Below are 21,586 nucleotides of genomic sequence, written 5' to 3'. Positions count from 1 at the left end.
CATTACTTGATGAGTGGTAGAGAATGTAAGACATAAAAAGGAAAGTGGATGGACAGAAATCTCCTGAAGCCATCTGGACTTCTCAGTTGGTTTGAAATAGGGTGCTGGTCTGTTCTAAAAGGGCACCAGGGAGCAAATTCAGCAGCCCCATGAAGACTCGCTCTTCCGTTCTCAGTCAGACAAATGACAGTTCAAGTTTTAAGCAGATTGCCCTTTGCTTAGATTGGGCACTAAAGCACAGATTTCTAGAGGGGGTGGACTCCAGGGCAAAAAAAAAAAAAGGAGCTCAGACCTAGAGCTTTAAAGTTTGGACCATGCCTGGGAAGAGGGGAAAAAGTAAGTGTGGATAAGCCCAAAGATTATGCTTGTTTCCTGCACTCTTATCCTATATAATTTGTGCCACATTTTGGCCTCGCACAGGACGCTTGCTGCATTACAGAAGATTACCAAAGCCCGGCCGTGCTCTTATAAGCATGCCTGCTTGGAATTACAAATTGATGGAAGGGGAGGGGGCTGCTGTGCTGGAGTCGTGTTTGCAGGCTTCTCATAATGGGCATCTGGTTGGCCACTGTGAGAACACTGTGTGTACCATTAGGTAGATCCAGCAGGCTCTCCTTATGTTCTTGTGATAGGGAATGAAGCAGTAGGTCTGCCATAGGTCTTTTGCAGATGAGGACAGTACGTATAACCACCATTCCCGGATAAAATGATGAACACAAAATTTCGTGGATGCACAATAACGAGGACGGAGGGAGACACCTCCGACTACCATACCCTACAGCCAGCGGAAACCAATTCGGGAGTTAATCCCACTGAACTAAGAAATGGGATCTGCGCCTAACTAAGCGTGCACAGGATCGTATCGCGGGGCCACAATCCTCCTTGGCTCACTTCTTCTGTTCCTCCTTGGGAAACGTGGTTCTATTTCTTTGGTACATACAACTATTACCTTCCGGGGAGGTAGAACAAAAACTACAACTCCCAGGCTCCCACGCGGAAAGAACGCGCGTCGCTCGCGTATGGCAAAAAAAAATCTCGCGATACCGAACGACTACGAGGAACGTGGAGGGGGGGGGAAAAGAAATTTGCGCCTGCGCAGTAAGTGGACGATGAAACAAACGTAGAGAAGGGGCGGGGCTCACTCTCCTCAGTCCCAGCCCCGCCGCCATCTTGTTTCACCGCCACTTTGCGCTCGCTCCGTCCGTCACATCCCCGCCCCCCCTTCCTCGTTGCGTCCGGGAGCGCGCGGGCTGCGGTTGACGCACTAGCACTCGCACCCGCCACCGGAGCGCAGCGGAAACCACGGACTCTTGATTAGCTTGGTGAGTCTGGGATGGATCTTTTTTGTTTGTTGGTTGGTGGGGGGGTAGATCTCGTAGAGAGGAGTAGCAGCAGTTGGACTCTGTTTTTCCCCTCCCCCTCTCTCGGTGCCGCCATTCCCTCCCTCCCCGCTTCTGATTGGTTGGATGGGCCCTCCGGTGTTGTCTCTGATTGGCTGGCAGCGGGGTAAGGCGGCCGCCCGGAACTCCAACTCGGCGATTGGGTGAGTGCCGCCAGCGGACCGTGGAGAGAGCAGGATGCAACGGAAATCGCATGTTTTCCCCGCCCCCGCCCCTTTCTGATGCCCTTAAGCGCCCAACGGTATTGGGGCGGGGCTGAGAGCGAGCGCGTGCGTCTGAAAGGGAATGCTTGGAAGTTTATGGAAGTAACCAGGATAGAGGGTGGGAGAGAGCGGGAGAAGTTGTCGGAGTGGGGCCGAGGGCAAGGTGATCAGAGAAGTGATCTGGGGGGTTCAGGCTTTGGGGTTTCAGTAGACCTTGAGGCATCAACATCCTGTGCATGCTTAAGGTGGTTGGACAGAAGGAGCCAAGTGGGACTTCAGAGTAAGCATGTTATAGGGTTGCAGGACCTAGAATCCTGAGAAAGAGGCAGTGGGCACAGTAGTTAGAGTAGCTCACATCTGTGAGCCATGAAGCTCAGTGTGTGACCTTGAGCTATGTGTTCTCCTCTCAGCCTTACCTACCTCTTAGATCCAGTGTGGTATAGTGGGTAGATTATTAGACTAGAGCCCTAATTCCTATGCATCCATGAAGCTCGCTAGGTAGCTTTGGGCCACTCACTGTCTCTCAGTCTCGCCTGCCTCACAGTGCTGTTGCCGGGATAAAATAGAGTGGGGGAGATCCATGTATGCTAATGTGAGCTAGGTGGAGGAAGGATGAGATATAAATTTACTAAAGAATAAATGAACCAGGTTGTTGTGAGGATGGGGATAGGGGTAGTAAAGGGCCATGTATATTGCCCTGAGCTCATTGGAGGGCTATTGTGATATTTAAATAAAGAACGAAGCTGCCTCAGACATTGCATTCGTCCTTTTCCATTCATCCAAGCCTTGACTTTGTTTTTGACCTGATTTTATTTAAAGCATCTTTATACCTTGCTATTCAGCTGAAAAGATTCCTAGATAGGCATACAGGCCAATAAGAAGCAATACAGGTTTATAATCTATAAAACATTAATGATGCACATGGAAAAGGGATTGAGGAGGAAAGGAAGAAAATAAGCAAACTCTGCATAGAAGCTTTTATTATATTTTAAGACCCAAGGAAGTTATGTTCAACTGCTTTTGTGATTTCCCTCCCTTTGCTGCTCTGATAGATTTTGTGACACTTCATTTTTTCATTTGTGTATTGCTTGTTTAACTTTGATAAAACATTTATTGTGCAGGCATATCTCATTTTATCGCACTTCACTTTATTGCACTTCACAGATACTGTTTCTTACGAGGATGCAGTTGCAGGCAGCTTTGCTGCTTCCAGGGGAATGAAGCCCTGTGGTGCATAATAATAAATTTTTATTATTATGCCACCCCTCTTTGGGCAACTTGAGTGAAGCTGGCTGGGGCTAGGGCAAGGTTTTTCCTCTCCTGCCCCTGCAGCCGGGGGGGGGGGGGGAGGCTAGCTTAATAGACTACAGTATAGTGTAAATATTACTTTTATATCACTGGGGAACAGAACCAAAAAGGGTGTGAATCACTCTATTGCAATATTTGCTTTACTGTGGTGGTCTGGAACTGAACCCGTAATATCTCCAAGGTACCCCTGTATACTTCCTAAGCTTCACCCAAACAACTTTCCTTGCTTCCTCATAACTTGATTTAATCCTCTTGTTGTAAGTGGCTTTGAATATGCTGTCTGATAAAAAGGCATAGAAATGGGAGCAAGTAAAGGTATCTTAATAGGAACATATTTTACAACAGAGTTTTCCTAGCAAACCAGAGGTTAAACTAACCCCAGGAGGAGCTTGCAGCTGACAGTGTCATGACACAGTTTGGAAAGCTCTGCTGTAATGCATTGGAGGAGAGAGATGGAGGGGCAGTTGCAACTGCCTTGCAACATTCCACATTTTAGCCTTTAAGCTTTTAATCCTGTGTGACTATGAATATAGTCAGCTATGTTTAAATGTCGTTTTTGAGTAAATGTCGTTTTGGAGGTTACTACTCCAGTGGACGCTTGGGTTGTGAACGTGATCCATGTGGGAAGCACGTTCGCAACCCGCAGCACCACGTCTGCGCACGCGCGGGTTGCGATTCGGCGCTTCTCCGCAAAGCGCGATTGCCGAAACCCGGAAGTAACCCGTTCTGGTATTTCCGGGTTTTGGCGCATCCGTAACTCGGAAAAACGCAACCTGAAGCGTCTGTAACCCAAGGTATGATTGTACTTAGAGATATTAGCAAATAGGTGAAGCATTTGGCATGTTATAGCTGCTCTTGCAGCAAGTAACATGACGCTGGGAATTGAAATACAGTGGTACTGCTGGTTGTGGACGGGATCCGATCTGGAGCTCTGGTCGGATCCTGAGGTTTCCGCAACCGGAGGGACTGCTTCTGTGTATGCATCAGCATGGTAGAGTGTTTCTGCACATGCGTGCGTGGCGAAACACTTCCAGGTTTGCTGCTTTTGCAACCTGAAGTTTACGTTACCCGAGGGTAATGTAAGCTGAGATGCTACTGTACTATGTATAATTATTTGCCTTCCCTTAAAACCTATATAATGGCCCTTTAATATTAAGTTCTTTATGAAGATGTTTTTGGAAAAGCATTTAATAATACCATTCATATAAAGCCTTTTGTACAATTAAAGTAGGATAAATAGTGATAGATTACAACACTTCAGCTATAAACATGTAGAACTAAGTGGCTGTTTTCTAAAAACAGTACATGCACTATGTGGGAGAAAACACTAAACTTGAAACTCCAGATTTTATGTTAAGGGAAACATTACTACACCTTGAAGTATTCTGTCAAGCAAGTTTCCAGCTTGACTGCTATTATCTTCCTTTAATGTCCTGGCATTAACTAGGCAGCCCAGGGCTATATTTGACTCATAGTGACTTTGCTTGTGATTTCTGTGTCCTTGTCCTTCCCTACACAACACTTCTCTATTCTCAGCAGGTAGTATTGTCTAGTTAAAATGAGCATATGCTAGGAATGCAGGTGGGTGTAAATCGGGTTGGCAAAGTTTTTGCGGCTTGGGCCGGTTCATGGTCCCGCAGACGCCACAGTGGGCCGGAGTGCGCATGCATGCATGCACAAATGCTATTTCCATTGCGGAGGAAGCGTGCCCAGCTTCCCATTGGCTGCAGGAGCTTCCTTCAGCCAATGGGAGCCAGCCACTCTACTCCACGCCGGTTTAGCACGGCGCACAGGAGCCGAGCGAGTGGTGGGGGTCCATGGGCTGGTTAAACGACCCCCATGGGCTGCTTGTGGCCCATGGGCCTTAGGTTGCCGACACCCTGGTGTAAATTGAGGCAGTTCAGTTGCATTAGAGCCAATGGGAAGGGGACCTGTGTATGCTATGAACCTCTGAGCTGCAAGGCATTCTTGCAGCAATATTGCTGCATAAGCCCCATTGGATATGTTTTTGTTTCCAAATGCATTTTTTACACACACACACACACACACACACACACACAGGAACCTCTGACCCATGTGCCAAATTTAGCTTGCTTAGACCTCCTCATTTGACCTACCAGGCAATTTCCCCCAAACTGGATCTTTCACAGTTGGCCCTTGTATCTCTCCCCATCTCCAAGATTTGGCCTGCCAAGCCCAAAAGATTCCCCACCCCAGCAATATAAACTTACCTCATAAATCTCAGTGGACTCAATAAAACTTATTTTTGAATAGATAGACACAGGATTGAACTGTGAAATGGCCATAAACTGATTTCTCTGACACATCATTATTTCTCACACTAAGCTGATATTGAATCCTCTCAAATTTGTTTGAAAGAAATAACAAATTCCATCCTACCTATCTCTTTCCTTGTTTTCTATTCTAATTTCCATTTGAAGGTTGTGTTATACTGTGTAGTACACTTCGGTGCACTATGGCGTGAATCCCCCTGAAATCAGTGGAACTGACTTACTAATAAGCATGCATATGATTTTTGCAGTTCATCCCATTCAATTTGCCTACTACTCTGATGCAGAGGTGGAGAACCTGTGGCCTTTCAGATAACTCACTGGTAGAGCCTTGCATACAAATGGTCCCTGATTCAGTCCCCAGAATCTTCAGATAGGGCTGGGACTGTTCCTCATTTGAAACCCAGAGAGCTGCTGCCAGTCAGATAATGAATGAATGAATGAATGAATGAATGAATGAATGAATGAATGAAATGGATTACTCACCCTTCACCAGCAGGTTCTGGGGTAGATTACAGCAGCTTGAAATTCAGTGTTAAAAACAATTAAAACAAATCACAGGAAATACATATTGTCAATAGCCAGTGTAAAGATGTGCATCTTTAGCATTCATCAAAAGCTGCGTGGTGGGTTGGGAGATTCAGCTCTATGGGGATGGAGTTCCACATCTTAGGTGCTGCCAGAGAAAATGCTGTCTCTCAGGCTGCCACCACCTGAAACTTCTGAGGGTGGCAGAGTTACCTTGGCTGCTCTTAACACATGAAAGGGTCTTTAGGGAAATACCTCTGATATTTGGGGCATCAGTTGTTTACAATTTTAAACAGTAGCATGAGCACCTTCAATTGGGCCCAGAAACAAACTAGCAGCCAGTGTTTAGATAATATGGACCTAGATGGAACAATATCTGACTCTGTATAGGGCAGCTTCCTATGCTGGTTTGCAGTTCCTATTATCCCTGACATTGTCCATGTTGACAGTGGCTGATGGGAGTTGGAGTCCAACAACATCTGGGTGCCACCATTTCCTCACTCTAGCTCTAAAGTAATCCGACACTATCATAGCTGTCTTAAGAGTTTTTTGTACTGTTAGGCCATGCAAACAAACTATTGATTCTGGAGCAGGAAGAGAACATGCAATGTTTCATCTTATAAAAGCTCGTTTTCAACATCTGTCACAACCATGAACATTATCCGTCTAAACAGTTTGACTAGCACAAGGACTTCCAGTGATGCAATAGAACTTTCCTTTCCCTGTGTACCTCCTGCGTGCCTGTAAATCTGCTCTGTAGGGTTGAAGGAACTCCTGGAACAGGTTTAGAGGAGAGGAAGCAGGCAGGAAAGTTCCATTATGCAATTAAAAGTTATTGTGCTAGCGAAGCTGTATAGTTGGATTCCATCCCATGTTTTTAATATCGGGATCATGGCCCTGTTTGACTCTTATTCTTTGTTGATAACAGTTTCTGCCTTGGAGGTATGGATTATGGGTTTTTTTGTTTTCTATTTCCAAATCATCATGCAGTTGTGTCTTAGCCCTAACTTTTTGCCCCAGGTTGTTCAGAGTAATCTTCTTCTTCACCGTCTCTACTTGGTTTATTCTCCTGATCTTGTTGAACATCTCGGCATCAGTTTTTGAAGTATAGGCCTCAGAGGCCTCCTATTCTTGATCTTGGATTTTCTGTTGTAGGACTCCTTTTTCAGCTTCTGAGATTTCCAGATTGTCTTTGGAGATCTTTATTACTTCACTATATTGATTTATTTTCAGCCTCAGCCTGCCTCAAATTATTTCTCCTGCAGGAACTTCTGATTTTCTTGGTCATATGATTGTCTTGCCTCAAGATGTCATAATAGTGGCTCTCTGTTCTTCTTCTTTTCTTGTGGCAGTGTCAGCTACATATCTGGATGCCCTGCTTTGAAAGGAATTTCATACAGTTATTGGGCTAATACTTTGTGCTGGATGTGCTTCACACTATGAGGCAAGGATCAAAACCAGAGTCAAACACAGTGATGCTTTCTAATGGCCCTGGAGGTCCATTCTCCTCCAAAGTGGATCTTTTGGGCAACAGCGTTCGAAACTCCCATTGTTCTAGGTGCATTTGGCAACAGGGAATTTCATTAGCTCAAGCAATTTTTGAGCTCTGGGTGCAGTACTGCACCTAAAATTTCAGTGGGAGGAAAGGAGGACCTTTTTCTGCCTCCCCAATTCCAGCTACTTTCTGAAGACTGGCGAAGAGACCCTCTTAAGATTATTAGGGAGGTGGGCAGGGGAAGGACTAGATCATGTGCAAAATGAACATAATATTTTAGCTGCAGTTCATTCACTTTCAGCTTTGTGTTCTTTCTTTTTTTAAAGCATGTTTAGACATTCTGTTGTTGCACCCATAATCTAGATTTAAGGTGCCATTTAGCTCCTAGCTTTCATATCTCAGTTTCTAACACTGGTGGGCAGACTTGGCCTGAAGCTAACCCTCTTTCATAACCAGGGTTTGCTTTTTCTACTAAACCCATATTTCCTATTGCTTACTCTGCTTTTTCTGTCAGTCCCTGTAGAGGTTCCACTCTGAGAGTATGTATGTGTGCCTTGCTCTCCTCCAAAACGTGCCTTATTTCCTCTGAGTTTTTTGTTCCCTTTTGGTCTTTTTCTTTACTGTTTCTTACACTCTGACCTTCCCCACTCCCCTTTCTTCTCCTGATTTGGTCCGTTTTTCTTCTCTAGAAATTAGGGGCAAGTTTGCTTCTCCACTGCAGTCTAAAGCTCCTGCTTTGCCTCTTGTTTCTCTTGAGCAAGTCACACAATTTAGTTAGATGTGAGCTGTGAAAGCAGTAGAAGTAAATAATACTTCATAGCAGCCACCTATGCTTAAAGGTATGCTACCTTTGAACATGGGGAAGGGCCATAGCTCAGTGGGAGAGCATCTACCATGCATATACAGAATGTCCTGGGCTCAATCCCTGGCATCTCCGAGAAGAGTTGGGAATGTCCTCTGTCTGTAACTCTGGAGAGCTGCTGCCAGTCAAGATAATACTAAGCTGAAAGGGCCAGTGGTCTGACCCTGTGTAAGGTACCTTCTTAGGTTCCTATTGCCGGAGCAATTTCAGTGGTTATTGCCAATGATTTTAATCTGTACTTTGGACCCATGAACAGAAGTTTAAAAAGTTTATTCTTCCTTCCCTGCTCCTATTATCAACTTAAGATCACAGTGTTTCACAGAGAGTTATGAGCCTTAAATACCCCTTTTATCTGTAAACAGTGTGATAATGCACAGTAGCCAGCATGGTTTTTATCTGTGCAAGCAGCTACTTTGTGCGAGTTATTTCCATATGTGGACTTTTTCCACTAAAGCAGCGGACTTTCCCCCACTAAAGCAGGTATATCGTTGAAATGAAAGGCGACATACAAATTATTTTAATCAAGTAAATGAAAAGCTACAAATAAACAAATCTATGTGTTTGCATTCCACTCAAAGAACCAATGTTGGCCAAGGGTCCGTTCTGTGTATCTTCACCAACCACACAAGTTCACTAATAATAGTAAGGCATTGCCTGCTTGGACAGCTTAGCCATACATTCCCTCCCTCCTAACCCTTGGATGTTGCAAGGTAATATGGCTATATCATTGTTACATTTCCTCCCACCCTTCTGCTATAGAACATAAAATACTATGCAGTATGGAATATAAAATACTGATCGCTTGTGTCTCCCTGTGCTCTTGAGGGAACTGTATTAATAATGACACTGCTCTTTCCAATCTACACAGTTTATATAGCTGCCCTAAGAGGAAAACAATATTTTGTTTACTTGTAAATTAACATAATTTAGTGATCAGATGGGCAACTTTGTTTAGGAAATATATGAAGAATCATTGGCTTCCTTTTCTGATTTAAATCAGTCCATTCTGGTGGAGGGTTATGCCAATTATTAGGATTAACAGGTGTGATAAAGTACCTCCCTACTCTTCATAAACTTCCTTCCATGTATAGCTTCCTACTAAACCAGGCATAGGCAAACTCCATTCCTCCAGATGTTTGGAACTACAATTCCCATCACCCCTAGCTAACAGGACCAGTGGTCAGGGATGATGGGAACTGTAGTCCCCAAACATCTGGAGGGCCGGAGTTTGCCTATGCTTGTACTAAACCTTATGTGCCACAGTTCTACTCCCTCTTTTCCTTTTTTAGGCTGGAACTCTCTGCTTCCAAGAAACTTCTTTTTCTCAACACCCTTGTCAGGGATGGGAAATGTTCTTCCTGTCTGAATGGTGAGGAGCCCCTATTCTTTTCTAACATTTTATATTTCAAGTTGAAAACATCCACTTTAAAAAACAACTTGGAAACTAGATTCTTAAGAAAAATGAGCATTGTTCATATAAGCAAACAGAGCAAAGACAAAATTGCATTGTCAGACTGTTTAGTACCCTTATTATGAACAGGAGAATGTACTTTTTCAGGCTTCCATTGAGTTTTTGTTTTGATCTGGCTGACTTCCGAGCTGCAACTTGGTTCTGAGGAATTGCACAAGGTCATTTAAAAATTATGCTTCTATACATGTTCCTTCTAGCTGTGAAGATTTGTGCATGTTGGTAGCTGCACTGACAGGAATATAGTAGCAGGTAGATTGATTTAAACCAAGAGGATTTAAATTGATGATTCATTGTACTAAGGTCAGGGTGCTAGTTATGCTGCATAAAGCCTTAAAACAGCTTGGGACCAGAATGCCTTAAAGGCCACCTCACCTGCTTGACCCCCCTATGCATGGATGTTTGGACTTTCCGAGTCTGGCAATGGGCCGTCAGAGGTTTGGAGTTGTTGGGACTTCCAATTTTGGAGGGAATTTGAAACATGTTTTAAAATACTACATGGAGTCTAGTCTGGACTATGGGAAAGGGGCTGATTTGTTGAAAAGGGTCAAAAACACTACCAAGCTGGAGTTCCCACGAGTGAAAGGAAAATATGAAGAAGAGCTGCGGAAGGGACATGGAAGAGATTTGAAGGCCTCGGACATAAGATCACCAGGTTAATGTGCCAGACTAATGGGATAAAAAGGACTGACAATCCCGGGACCGGGGGGAGGGGACGCTGGAAGAAGATTGGATTGTTTTTTCTCTCTTTTTTATCATTAGAAATGTTTTATGAACGTTGGAAAAATGTTGAAATGAAACTACTTGGCTCTTGTAAAAATGTTTAAAGAATTAGGTAAAAAGGTAATGGTTATGAGAAGCTGGTAAAAATAAGATTTAAGTTTTAAGGTTTTATATAAGATAAGATGAAAATAGAGTAAGGTAATGTAATGACAGAATATTATGAATTATGGAAAGAATTTGCTGTGACAATTATTAATCAAGATACAAGAGATGGGAGGAGGAGGAGCTCATGGAAAGAAGGTAATGAAAGTGGAGAATATGAAAATGGCACCTGGCACCCAACTTTTACAAATATCACTGAAGGAACCCTTGTGCCAGGTTTGGTGACGTAATCTCAAGAGATGGCCAAACCTATGCCAAAAAATAGGCAAAGTCATGCCAAAATGATGTTTTGGTCTGCCATCTTAATTCAAAATGGTGTCTGGCATCAACTAAGGCGTCCACCCTTACCTTGGGAACCCTTGTGCCAACTTTGGCAATGATATCTCAAGAAGTGCCAAACTCAGAGAACAGACAGATAGGCCAAACTGTTTCCAAAAGATATAGAAGATTATTTTATTTTTCAATCTTGTTGTTTTTTAAACCCATTCACATTTGTGTTTGGGGCCTGTGGCTGCTTGGCATTTTGTATATCAGATTGTGTAAATGCCTCAAGTTCATATCTAGAGTGACATATCTAGATTGGCAGAAGAGAATGGAACAGCAAAGATTCTCTTCTGCCAATCCATTCATGGCTGCTGCTTCTCCCACCACCCCTTTTATTAAAGAGATATTAGAAGCAAAAGAATTCAGCCTTTCATATATGCACAGAATAATTGGCTTGCTTGCACAACAGGTTGTGCACATTTGCCTGTGAGTTGGGATGGCATTATTATATTGCTATATTGTATTACAAGGAATCATTTACTCTTCCCAAAGACCAGTTGCAAGGCTTGCCTAAATATATGCAGTGTGTTCTCCTGATCCAAGAGCTTGGACTTTGGGGAAGAAGGGATTTGTGCAATGCAAGCACCATAGCACTTCTGCTTTTTGCCTCTGGATTGAAAACTGATGTACACAGTTAATTTAGTACTTGGTCGCAGTTCCAGGTCCGCAAAACAGAAGTAAAGTTTGCCTGTTAGGTTATCCACTTTCCACGTACATTTGTTCAGTGAAATACTGTGTTTTATTACAATTCAGGTAAAGCATTGTAATGTTGCAAGAGATTATGGTGGTGTTGGTCTTAACATTGTTTAGTTGAGTTACTCTAATGCAGGAATAGGCAAACTTCAGATGTTTTGGGACTACAACTCCCATCATCCCTGACCACTGGTCATGTTAGCTAGGGATGATGGGAGTTGTAGTCGCAAAACATCTGGAGGAAAGAGTTTGCATATGCCTGCTCTAATGTCATGGTGGTTGTGGAGGAAGCACAGCTTTGTTGCCATGGTCTGAGCTACTCAGAGATCAAGGGAGGCAGGAGAAGGACATGAAAAAAGAGAGAAAGAGGGAAAACTTAGGAAAACAGGCCTGAGAGGGCAGCAGCCCAAGACAAGTAGGCAGTATTAGGAAAGGAGGGTTTTGGTTAGAGAGAGGGAGTGGTGCCAGGGAGAAGAAGGAACCTAGGAAGAGAGGCGCTGCGGGTCATTCAGTAGATAGACAAATGCATCTGACAAAGTAGGCTTTAGTCCATGGCAGCTTATGCTGTGTTAGGGAAGGTGCCACAAGGTTCTTATGCGGTATCTGAATGTTCTCATGAAAAGCGTGCAGGTGAAGGGGCATAAAATGATTTCACCTGCCTTTTGAATTATTATATTGGCATGTCTTTGGCAGTTGCAGGAAGCTGAGCTCAGTTGCGGGCATGGAAACCTGCCGCATTTCTGGCAATTGATGTGTAACTGCTGATGTGTGGGAAGCGTTTGTGATGACTGTGTGCAGTAAGGGAATCCCTTGATGAGCAGCTAGTTTTGCCAGAAGACCACTTTACTAAGAGGGGTGGGTGGGAAGAGAACCAGCGCTCCTAAACCTCAAGTCTGCTGATGAGTCCTGCTACCATAAGGGTGCCTGTGTACTCTAATAATGATATGTGCCCACTGTTTCTCTTCTCCCCTTTACTTCTGAGCAACCCCAGGTGCTTGCTGTTGCTCTGTATTTCAATGCCTGTGAAGCTATACTGTATATGGACAGCCTCTGGGGCCAATAGGCATGCTGTGAAAATTACAGCTTTAAAAAAAAATAATGATTTTTTTTAATTACCAGTTTTTTAAAAAATCCTATGATTAGCAGAGCCAAGTTTTTATTAATATAATGTGAAGGAAAGGGCCAGAAATGTAGATGTTACTGTGCTGGGTACAGACAAAAAGGTGGGGGGAGGCTTGCCTTTCTTTTTCAAGATTTCCTATTCTCATTGCTAAAAGTGTGTCTTTGCCAGAAATTCCTTTTATGTAAGTTGTTTCTAGCTTGAAGTCTCCGTGTCTGACCCCTGTTCTGCATCTCAAGGTAACTTTAAAACAGGAAGTGTACAAAGGAGGTTAGTGATGACTGGAGCAGCCAATCCAGCCTCTGTGATCTTCCTAGATAAAGGGGCTTAGCCAATGAGATGCAGGCGGAGGCGAGGTTTGGTGTCAAATAGCATGCTAGATTGAATGTCTTTGACTGTTAAAGTGGAAGGAGGCTGCACAGTGTTTCATTGGAGTCTCTGGGAGTTTTTCACTGAGGCAGGGGTCAGCTGAAAGACAAAGAAAAATGGCGAATAGTTTGTTGGGAGGGCAGCTGTTCAGTTTTGTACCACAGTGGACACTCCAGAGACCTTTTCCTGCATCTCCTGCTGCCTTTGTTTCCTCTTCCTCCACCTCTGGTTTTGTGTGTGTTTGTGTGGAGAAGGGCTAGGAATGACTTAATTAGCTCTGTCAGAGGAAGCACAATTAACTGCACATAAAATAAACGCAATCCCTGGTAAGTTTTTTAAATTGTTTTTGTTTTGTTTTCTATGTAGCGATCCTAGCTGTAACCAAGAATCCAAGAGTGCAGATAAGTTGAAACTGTCTCAGAAAATGGCCCCTTTGCATTCCTTGCATACCTTACGGAGGAGCACCTACGTTACCTTGCTCTCCTTGGCTTGTGCATGCCCTTTAGCTGGCTCCCCGTCCTCCCCCCACCCCCCCGCTTGCCCCCACTTCTGTAGCTGTAAAAGGAGATGTGTGAGGAAAGAGATTAATTTGTGCAGAGATGCCTAATCTTTTGTGCAAGATCTGGGTTGAAAACCTGGAACTCTTTCTCTCCCCCCCCCCCTTTCCCCTTCTGATAATTTGTCTTTGTTCAAATGCACTGAAGCTTTCATAGAAGGAGAAAAACATAAGGGAGTTGTTCTTCAAATGCCCTTTTGGTTTTGGGAAATACAAAGAACATTGGCAACACATTTGGAGGAGTGGGGGTGTAGGGAGGAGAGTTAGCATTAACCTGCTCCCTTGCTATATACCATTCAGTCTTTAGTAGCTGAGGCCTTAAACTGATACATTACTCTGTACATATTAGCGTTAATGTAGGTGCCATGCATTTGTAAATCTTGGCAACATTTTTTTCACCTGTCATCTCCCCCCCCCTGCCCCCCAGTGTTTATAAAGCTTCAGCGAGGGGGGTGTATTACTTGCTTAAATCACCATCGTTCTGAACGGCAGCTGTCATTCTGTATTGTATTGCATGTATCATAAAGTCAGTTTCCATGTGCTGTGATCTGAAAACCTTTGCAGCAACCACATTTTGTTGATGTGGGAAAGTAAAGGGGACAGAGAAGGGTTTAATCTCTTGCCCTTGTAGTTTCTGCCTCTTATCTAGGTTAAGTGAGACAAGTTTTTCCTTTGGTCACAGGCTACTAAAGACTTTGCTGTGGGTACCAAAAGACTTGCATCTCTTTTGCAGACTTCTGCTTTCTTTTGACAAGTATTAGAAGGCTTTTGCTTTTCTTCTTAGTTGTAAGTAGATGATGAAGGTCACTGGGATGTTCCTACCACTGAGATCAGTCATCCTTTACTGGAAGAAGGGGAACAAGTGCACTCTGGAATGGGTTACCTGTTTGCATTGAGTAAAGACTGACACTCATGGTTTTTTTATTTTTTACATTTCTCCCTCCTCGTAGTTGGAATGGTGTTGCAGTAAAAGTTGCTGGAGCAAGGCCTTCCTTTGCTAACAAGAGTGACCTTGAAGCACTGCTTCTCTGAGTTTTAACGATTGAAGGACAAAGTTTGTTTATGCTGTTCTTAGCTATCAAGAAGCATCTGGATTAGGAGGAGGCTGAAGAGTTATTTGTAATACCTGAGCAAAACCATAGTTGGTATAAGTAAGTGGAAGACTGAAACTGAAGCCATTTAAACAAAAATCCTTGAAATTGTTCTCCCTCCCCCCCCCCTTTGCCTCAGTTCCAAAGTTTCCAAGGGATTGTGATATTTAAGAAGATAAGGAATGTTGTTTTCTGTCCTTATATCCTGCCTAACCTTTCTCCACTGGCTTTGGAAGTTAAATTTTGAGTGTTCAAAGCAGGTTGCCACCCCCCCCCCCCATGTAATGGGGTGATGAGCAGGGGCACAACTTAATTTTGCATCAACATTAAACATAGTGTTAACATAAGAGTGTCTCTTGGAAATAAACTTTACCAAGTGTCAGTTTCTAAGGATGGATTTTACACCACCCTTCAAGAATCAGCTGTTCATGACTGAGGGTGGCAAGCATCCAACCACCCATTAGCCTTGTTGGCTCAAAATTGGCCCTGGTGTCTTGAGTTGCTGAAGGGGACAGGAAGCTTGTTTCTCCTCATCCACTGCCCTGACCCCCATGTATGCTGCTGGCATGTGTGTGTGTGTGTGTGTTTGTGAGGGAGAGAGATAGAGATTGTGAGATTGCTGCTGTCTCCAGCTACCTCTAACTTCATTTGTCCCCATTTGCAAGCAGCAACCCCTTGCTGGACATAGATCTCCCAAACAGATGCTCTGGTTGCCCAGTAGCAGCTCTCACTTAACTGCAAAAGCAAGATATCCCATTTCATGGATGTCCTCAGGTCTCCCACCCCACCCCCCTCCCCAGCTGGCACAGAAGTTTTGCAAATGTCTATGCATCCTTGTTTCTGCTGTAGTTAAGAACTTAGGGCACATTCCTGAAATGAATAGCAACATCAGTGGAGCTTGTACAGTAGAGCTTCCTTGTGGACTGTGCCACTGGCATATTCTGTGTACATTGCTACACTTATTTCTTCCAACTAGCTTCTGTATTGCCCCAGTATTAGCTCCTCATGGAAGGGACTGATAAGATTCAAGCCAAGCCTATTGGTCACCACCATCCTTAAATGCATAGACTCTGCTTCGCACGTATAAAGGTGTGTTAGGAAACTGCAGAACTGGCCTTTTTATGAATCATAAACCAGGCATTGTTTTGCTTTTATCCTAGCACCCCAGTTTCTCAAGATTGACCCTGTTTTCGCTAAAGCTTGCAGTTCTGTGTCCTAGATAAAATGAAAGCATGCCTCCTGTCCCTTTATTCAAGTCATTGAACCCACTGGCAAATAGAGGATAGCAGTAGATCTCCATGTAAAGGATTGATGATGTCACTCAAAATGTGATTGCCATTTTAGTGACATTAACAAGAGTATTGCTCTGTTCAGGCTTATTCAGGGCCTTGACTGAGGTCTTCACTTCTGTTTGACAAAATTTAGGCTGTCATTAGGTTGTTATAGAGGATTTGGAGAAGTTGAGGTTATTGAAGTGCATTTTTGAGGCAAGTCTGAAGGAAGTAGGAGTCTTGACTATGAGGAGGACATGTTTAGAGAAAGGCTACATGGAAAAGAATGATGGAACATCAGTACTGTTTACCATGGTTTTTAGGCTGCTTGATGCTTTTCAGACATGCATTCTACAGAACCTTGCGGATCCTTGCATCTTTTTAGGTGTTCTATAATGAGATGACTAATAATGGCGGACAAGCTCATTTTCAGGGTATCTTGCTCACTACTGCCATTTTCCTCCCTCAGTGGTTTGTGCTAACCATAGTTTAGAACCCAAGCCATGGTTTGAGCTTCCCCAAAGCACTAGGCAAACCTCTCTTAAAGGTGCCTGTCTGCTTTCATTTCCCATGCACTCAGCTTTTTTCGATGGTGTAGTAACCTCTGATAGGTGTTCTATTACCTCCAATATGGTTTGTTTATGTATGCTAACACATAGTTGGCATAGAGCATGTTTTGTAAATGCACTTCAAGCAATGGTTTCTGATAAATAGCTTATGGAACATTTATGTGTGGGCATTGTCAGGTGTTATAATATCAATAACGTCTTGTATCTCTTTAACCTTGTGGAAGCATTTGGAAGCATGCATACTAAATAGTTGCTATAACTATTAAACATACTTGTTTGCAGCTATATAGAGCCTTCAGTGTAGCAGCATTTTAGAATGCATTTCATCATTCAACTTATGTGCTTTTTATACTGCAGAATTACTGCTGCTTAGAGCTAAGGAACATATTTCTGTTGACTTTCTTTGTAAGGATGCTAAGCAAGATCACTTACATGAAGGCTGAGGCTGCAATTCCATGCCCATTTTTTCGACTAAGTCCTGTTTGAATACAGTGGTACTTCTTTCAAGTAAGCATTCATAAGATTGAGTTGTAACTGTTCCAAAAGTACAGACTAGGAGTTACCAGGCAAAAAAGAATCCCCACGTGATGCAAACTTTTAATGTCCATGCTTTTGCTTAGTAGAATCAGTGTTAGAAACTCAGATATATAAGCTAGGTGCCAAATGGCTCCTTAAACCAGGGTTATAATCGCCAAAATGGAATGTTTAGTTGCCATTTTGGGGCCCGACAGCTCGAAAGCCGTATTTTTCAATACAACCTTTTGGTTCTTGAAATTCATTCTGATTGCGCAGTTAAATATAGCAGGTTGAATTCTACGGGATGTGTTGCTAATGTGTGAAAACAGTCAAGATCCAAGGATCCCCAGGCATGCACCTCCAGACGGTGGAGATGTAAGGCACCATACTGGTGCCCAGGCATCTTCTCTTGGTCACAAGTGGTCAATAGCCAGGTGCTAAATTTCAATTTTCAATTTCAAATGCTGAGTAGAGTCATAAGCATTTATGGAGAACTATACATGTTGCACAGTTCAAGTTGTTGGATGTGCAATTCCTGGTTGCTAGTCCCTGAGTCCAGTAGGAAATCCACATGTACGGTATATAGCATTTGTTATAACTGCATGTTATAATAATTAACCTAAGTAGTTAGATATCCTCTCCAGTAATTCTCGTTTACATAGAAAAAACAAATTTTAACACAATGTTTGATAGGTGGAAATGAATCAGTTTTAAGACTGTGACTGTGTTCACATGATCATGTCCTGGTTTATTATTATTTAGTATGCAGTTCCGTTGCTCCTCCCTTTGCATGAGTGGCAAAACAAACCAGGAAGCTGCACGTAGCCTTAGTTTCCCATTACAGTACATACAAATGGAAATTGTGTTTAATGGCTTCCAGCCAATTCTAAACACACCCTATAACAATTTGTATTCAACTGATACCCCACACCCTGCAGATTAAATGTTTTGTATGTCACTTTGAGAGAATCTTATAGATAAATTAAATAGAAAATTGACAACTAATCTATGATCTGGAAATATTGTACATATAGCAGACTCTCACTAGCAGTGTAAGGTTTGAGACATAGGTACGCGTATACATATGTATTTAATACCCTGATTTCCATTATCCTTGTGTCTGTGTGTTTGGATGGAGGAGGATTGCAGAACTTGGGCATTACACACAATGCTGTAAGTTCAAGAGGACTACAGTAGTGGTAGGAGGTGGTGCACATAGAATCTGACACCCGAAAACACACATACCCACCCACCCACAGAGTACTCCCAGATTGCAAATGTGCAATTTGGCCATAAAAGGAAGGGATGAATTATAAGGAATAATAATTGGCCAGTGTTCGAAACTTGCATTGTTCTAGGCACATTTTGCGACAGGGAATTTCATTAGTGTGAGCAGTTTCTGAGCTCAGGGCGCAGTATTGCGCGTAAGATTTCTGTTTAAAACTGCAGAGTGGAAGGAAAGGGGGATCTTTTCTGCCTCCCCACCCCAGCTACTCTCTGAAGACTGGAGAAGAGACCCTCTTAAGAGTATTGGGGGGTGGGGAGGGAAAAGACCGGACCATGTGAAAAATGAACACAATATTTTAGCTGCAGTTCATTCATTTTCAGCTTTTTGTATTCTTGTTATAAAAAAGTGTGCCTAGAAATTCTGTTTTGGCACCCATAACCTAGGTTTAAGGTGCCATTTAGCCCTTAGCTTTCATATCTCTGTTTCTAACACTGTAATTGGCTTATGCTTTCACTAAACGTTATTCTATCCTTTAGTCCTTTTAACACAAGCCAATGAAAAATAATTAGAATAATTACTTTTTCCAAAAAAAAGAAAGATTGGAACTTTTCAGCATACAATACCATAACAAGCTAAAAAAAAAAAGAGAATATTTTACACCATCTGCAATCATAAAGGATAAGGGATTACAAATAATGTTTAGCCAGCTTTGTAAAAATCAAGAAAATCTACATTTGTTGAGTGTGGTGCTTAAGATATGTTTTGAAAACATAATTCTCCCAGAGGCTGAGAATGAATTGCAGAGAATGGAGGAAGCAGTCTGTACCCTCTACAGTTAGAACTTCGTAGAGCTTCCATTAAATGCAACATGGAATGAAAAATAACAGAAGTTGGACTCACATTGCTGTGCTTGCTGTGGTTCAGTAGCTGGTTCAGAACATTTATATTTTCAGTTGTTATAATCTGGTCATTAATGTTGACCTGGGCCAACTTCTTGAGTTGGTAAAGACCACCTACGAGATTCTCAGATCACACAATGGCCAAGGGTGGCCAAAGTGTAGATCACAAGACATGTAGCTGACCCTCTCATTGTTGCAGTACAGCCAGTACACAATTATCTGTGAAAATGTGTGGCACCTCGTACTAAATTTGGATGACTTGGGAAAGTGTCTAGGAATAAGCAGCTGTGAGCCTCAGAGGCCAGATTTGGCTCCTGAAGGTATACTGACTCTTTAATTGTCCACTCAGAGGTTTGATGAAAATTCTAGCTCCCATGTTTTCCTGAAACGATACAGTAAATATGTTCTTTTAAGAGGCCACCAAGAAGACATAAAGGAAGCTGCCTTATACTGAGTCAGACCAATATGACATTAGATACCTGACAAGTGACTTGTTCCACTCACCTGTCTAAGGTCCTTATGCAGTGCTTCCGAGTTGTCCATCAGCCAGCTGGTTGTCAGGTATTTGCAACAGCTTTGGGTTCAAACCTGTTTTCTGAAGGTGTCAGCTGCATAAGTCAGTTCTGTACAAAAAAGCTAGATTTTAGCAGCAGTTTCAATACAAACTGTTTTGTGCTATGATGATAACAGTAATAATAATTTATTTATACCCCACCCATCTGGCTGGGTTTCCCCAGCTACTCTGGGTGGCTCCCAATCAAAAATTAAAAACACAATACAGCATTAAACATTAAAAACTTCCCAAAACAGGGCCACCTTCAGATGTCTTTTAAAAGTAGGATAGTTGCTTATTTCCTTGACATCTGATGGGACGGCATTCCACAGGGCGGGCGTCACTACTGAGAAGGCCCTCTGTAGCTTCACTTCTTGTAGTGAGGGAACCACCAGAAGGTCTTTGGTGCTCAACCTCAGTGTCCGGGCTGAACGATGGGGGTGGAGATGCTCCTTCAGGTATACAGGACCGAGGCCATTTAGGGCTTTAAAGGTCAGCACCAACACTTTGAATTGTGCTATTGATGGGGGCAGGAAAGGGTCTTGCTCCACCAAAGGAACAATTGGGAACTCATTAAGCCCCTAATAGTTCCTTAGTAGCCACATTGGTACCTGCCTCACACCTAATGTCACATGTGATCTATTCCAGGCCAGATTTTGTCCATGACCTGGAGGCATAGCTGTCAACCTTCCCTTTTTTTTTTGCAGGAAATTCCCTTATTCCAGCACTGTTTCCTGCTGCTTCCCGCTGCTATCCCGGATTGTTAGATATCCTGTAGACTGTCCCCGGGACAGGTGAGGCTGCTGATCCCTTATTTTCAAGGCTGCTGATCCCTTATTTTCAAATCTGAAAGTTGACAGCTATGCCTGGAGGTTCCCCACCCCTGGTTTGAACTGACTAGCAGCAGCTTTCCAGGGTCTCAAACAAGGGTCCTTCCCAGCCCTATCAGGAGATGCCAGGGACTGAACATGGGAACTTTTGTATACTGAATGTGTGCTCTCCTACTGAGCTACAGCCGTTCTCCCCAATAGGAAGTTAAATCTTAACTATTTCTAAAATGTGTGTGCGTGTGTTTTGTTTAGTTTTTTTGGAAAATGTATATAAAATACTGTTTTTAAACAGTGTCTTAGGGTCCAAGAAACTAGTCTCTTAACACTTTGGAAAGATGAATGGGCAGGAGCAGGTGCAGATTAGGGTGGGATCAGTGTGCCTTAAGCATGAGGTCTCCTGTTTTTCAGAATGTTATCAGCTTAAAAGAGAGCACACCACAGAGTTCACCCTCAAATCACAAAACTTAAAGGACAAACCACACCTCCTGTGTACATGACATGCAGTGTTTCACCCCTGAGTTTCAGTCTTTTCAGACTTACATTTAACAACGTATCTAAATTACAATGTTGAATCGATCTTTTCTAAGGTGGTTCCACATTTGGAAAGTACCTTGCTAACGTGGAAAATCTGAATGGTTGTGAGGAAATGTAAAATAATGAGCTGTTTGATAAACTAGACCCAGTAAATGTTTAACTTTGGAAGTACCATTTTTATTTATGTCCTTGAACTGCTCTGTTTAAAGACAACTACAATAGATGGAAATAGCGATGCCAATGAGTTTTGCTTTTCTCTTAATACATTACCTTTTAAAACTAGCAAGTGAAGCATTTTCCAAATGAACTGTGATTGTGGTGGGGCACCAGCAAAAGGTCATTTCTTCTCTTGGTGAGCATTTAGCTTATTGCCTTTCTTCTGGAATTTTGCTGCATGCTGTTTCTGTAGCTACTTGTGATTCCTCCGTCTGCTTGTAAATTGAAAATCCTCCGACCTTGCATGAAAGAAACTGCCAAGGCAACTGTGTTTCACCAGTGTCTCAAGTTTTTGAGTACATGAATTGGATTATGTATGGTGTGGCTTTACTTAACTTCTTATTCTTTATTTTGTGGGCACAACTTGTGCTTAGCTA

The 21,586-nt window shown here is 42.8% G+C and overlaps 1 protein-coding gene across 3 annotated transcripts in view; it reads left to right on the top strand.

Annotated features, from left to right (window-relative positions):
* The first annotated feature begins 1,157 nt into the window (after nucleotides 1-1,157).
* Nucleotides 1,158-21,586, top strand: part of NFYC (nuclear transcription factor Y subunit gamma) — a 53,733-nt gene continuing 33,304 nt past the window's right edge. Inside the window, exons 1-2 of one of the 3 annotated variants that reach the window (XM_083511650.1) lie at nucleotides 1,177-1,322; nucleotides 2,768-2,833. In XM_083511650.1, coding sequence (XP_083367776.1) covers nucleotides 2,821-2,833 — 13 coding nt within the window. In that variant the 5' untranslated portion in view covers nucleotides 1,177-1,322; nucleotides 2,768-2,820. Of the gene's footprint in view, nucleotides 1,323-2,767; nucleotides 2,834-12,969; nucleotides 13,273-21,586 lie in introns of those variants that run through there. The other 2 variants (XM_083511651.1, XM_083511652.1) reach the window with 2 other exon arrangements.

This window comes from Podarcis liolepis (assembly GCF_965112155.1).
Source record: "Podarcis liolepis genome assembly, chromosome: 7".
Classification (NCBI taxonomy): Eukaryota; Metazoa; Chordata; class Lepidosauria; order Squamata; family Lacertidae; genus Podarcis; species Podarcis liolepis.
This window is presented reverse-complemented; position numbering and strand designations above follow the sequence as displayed.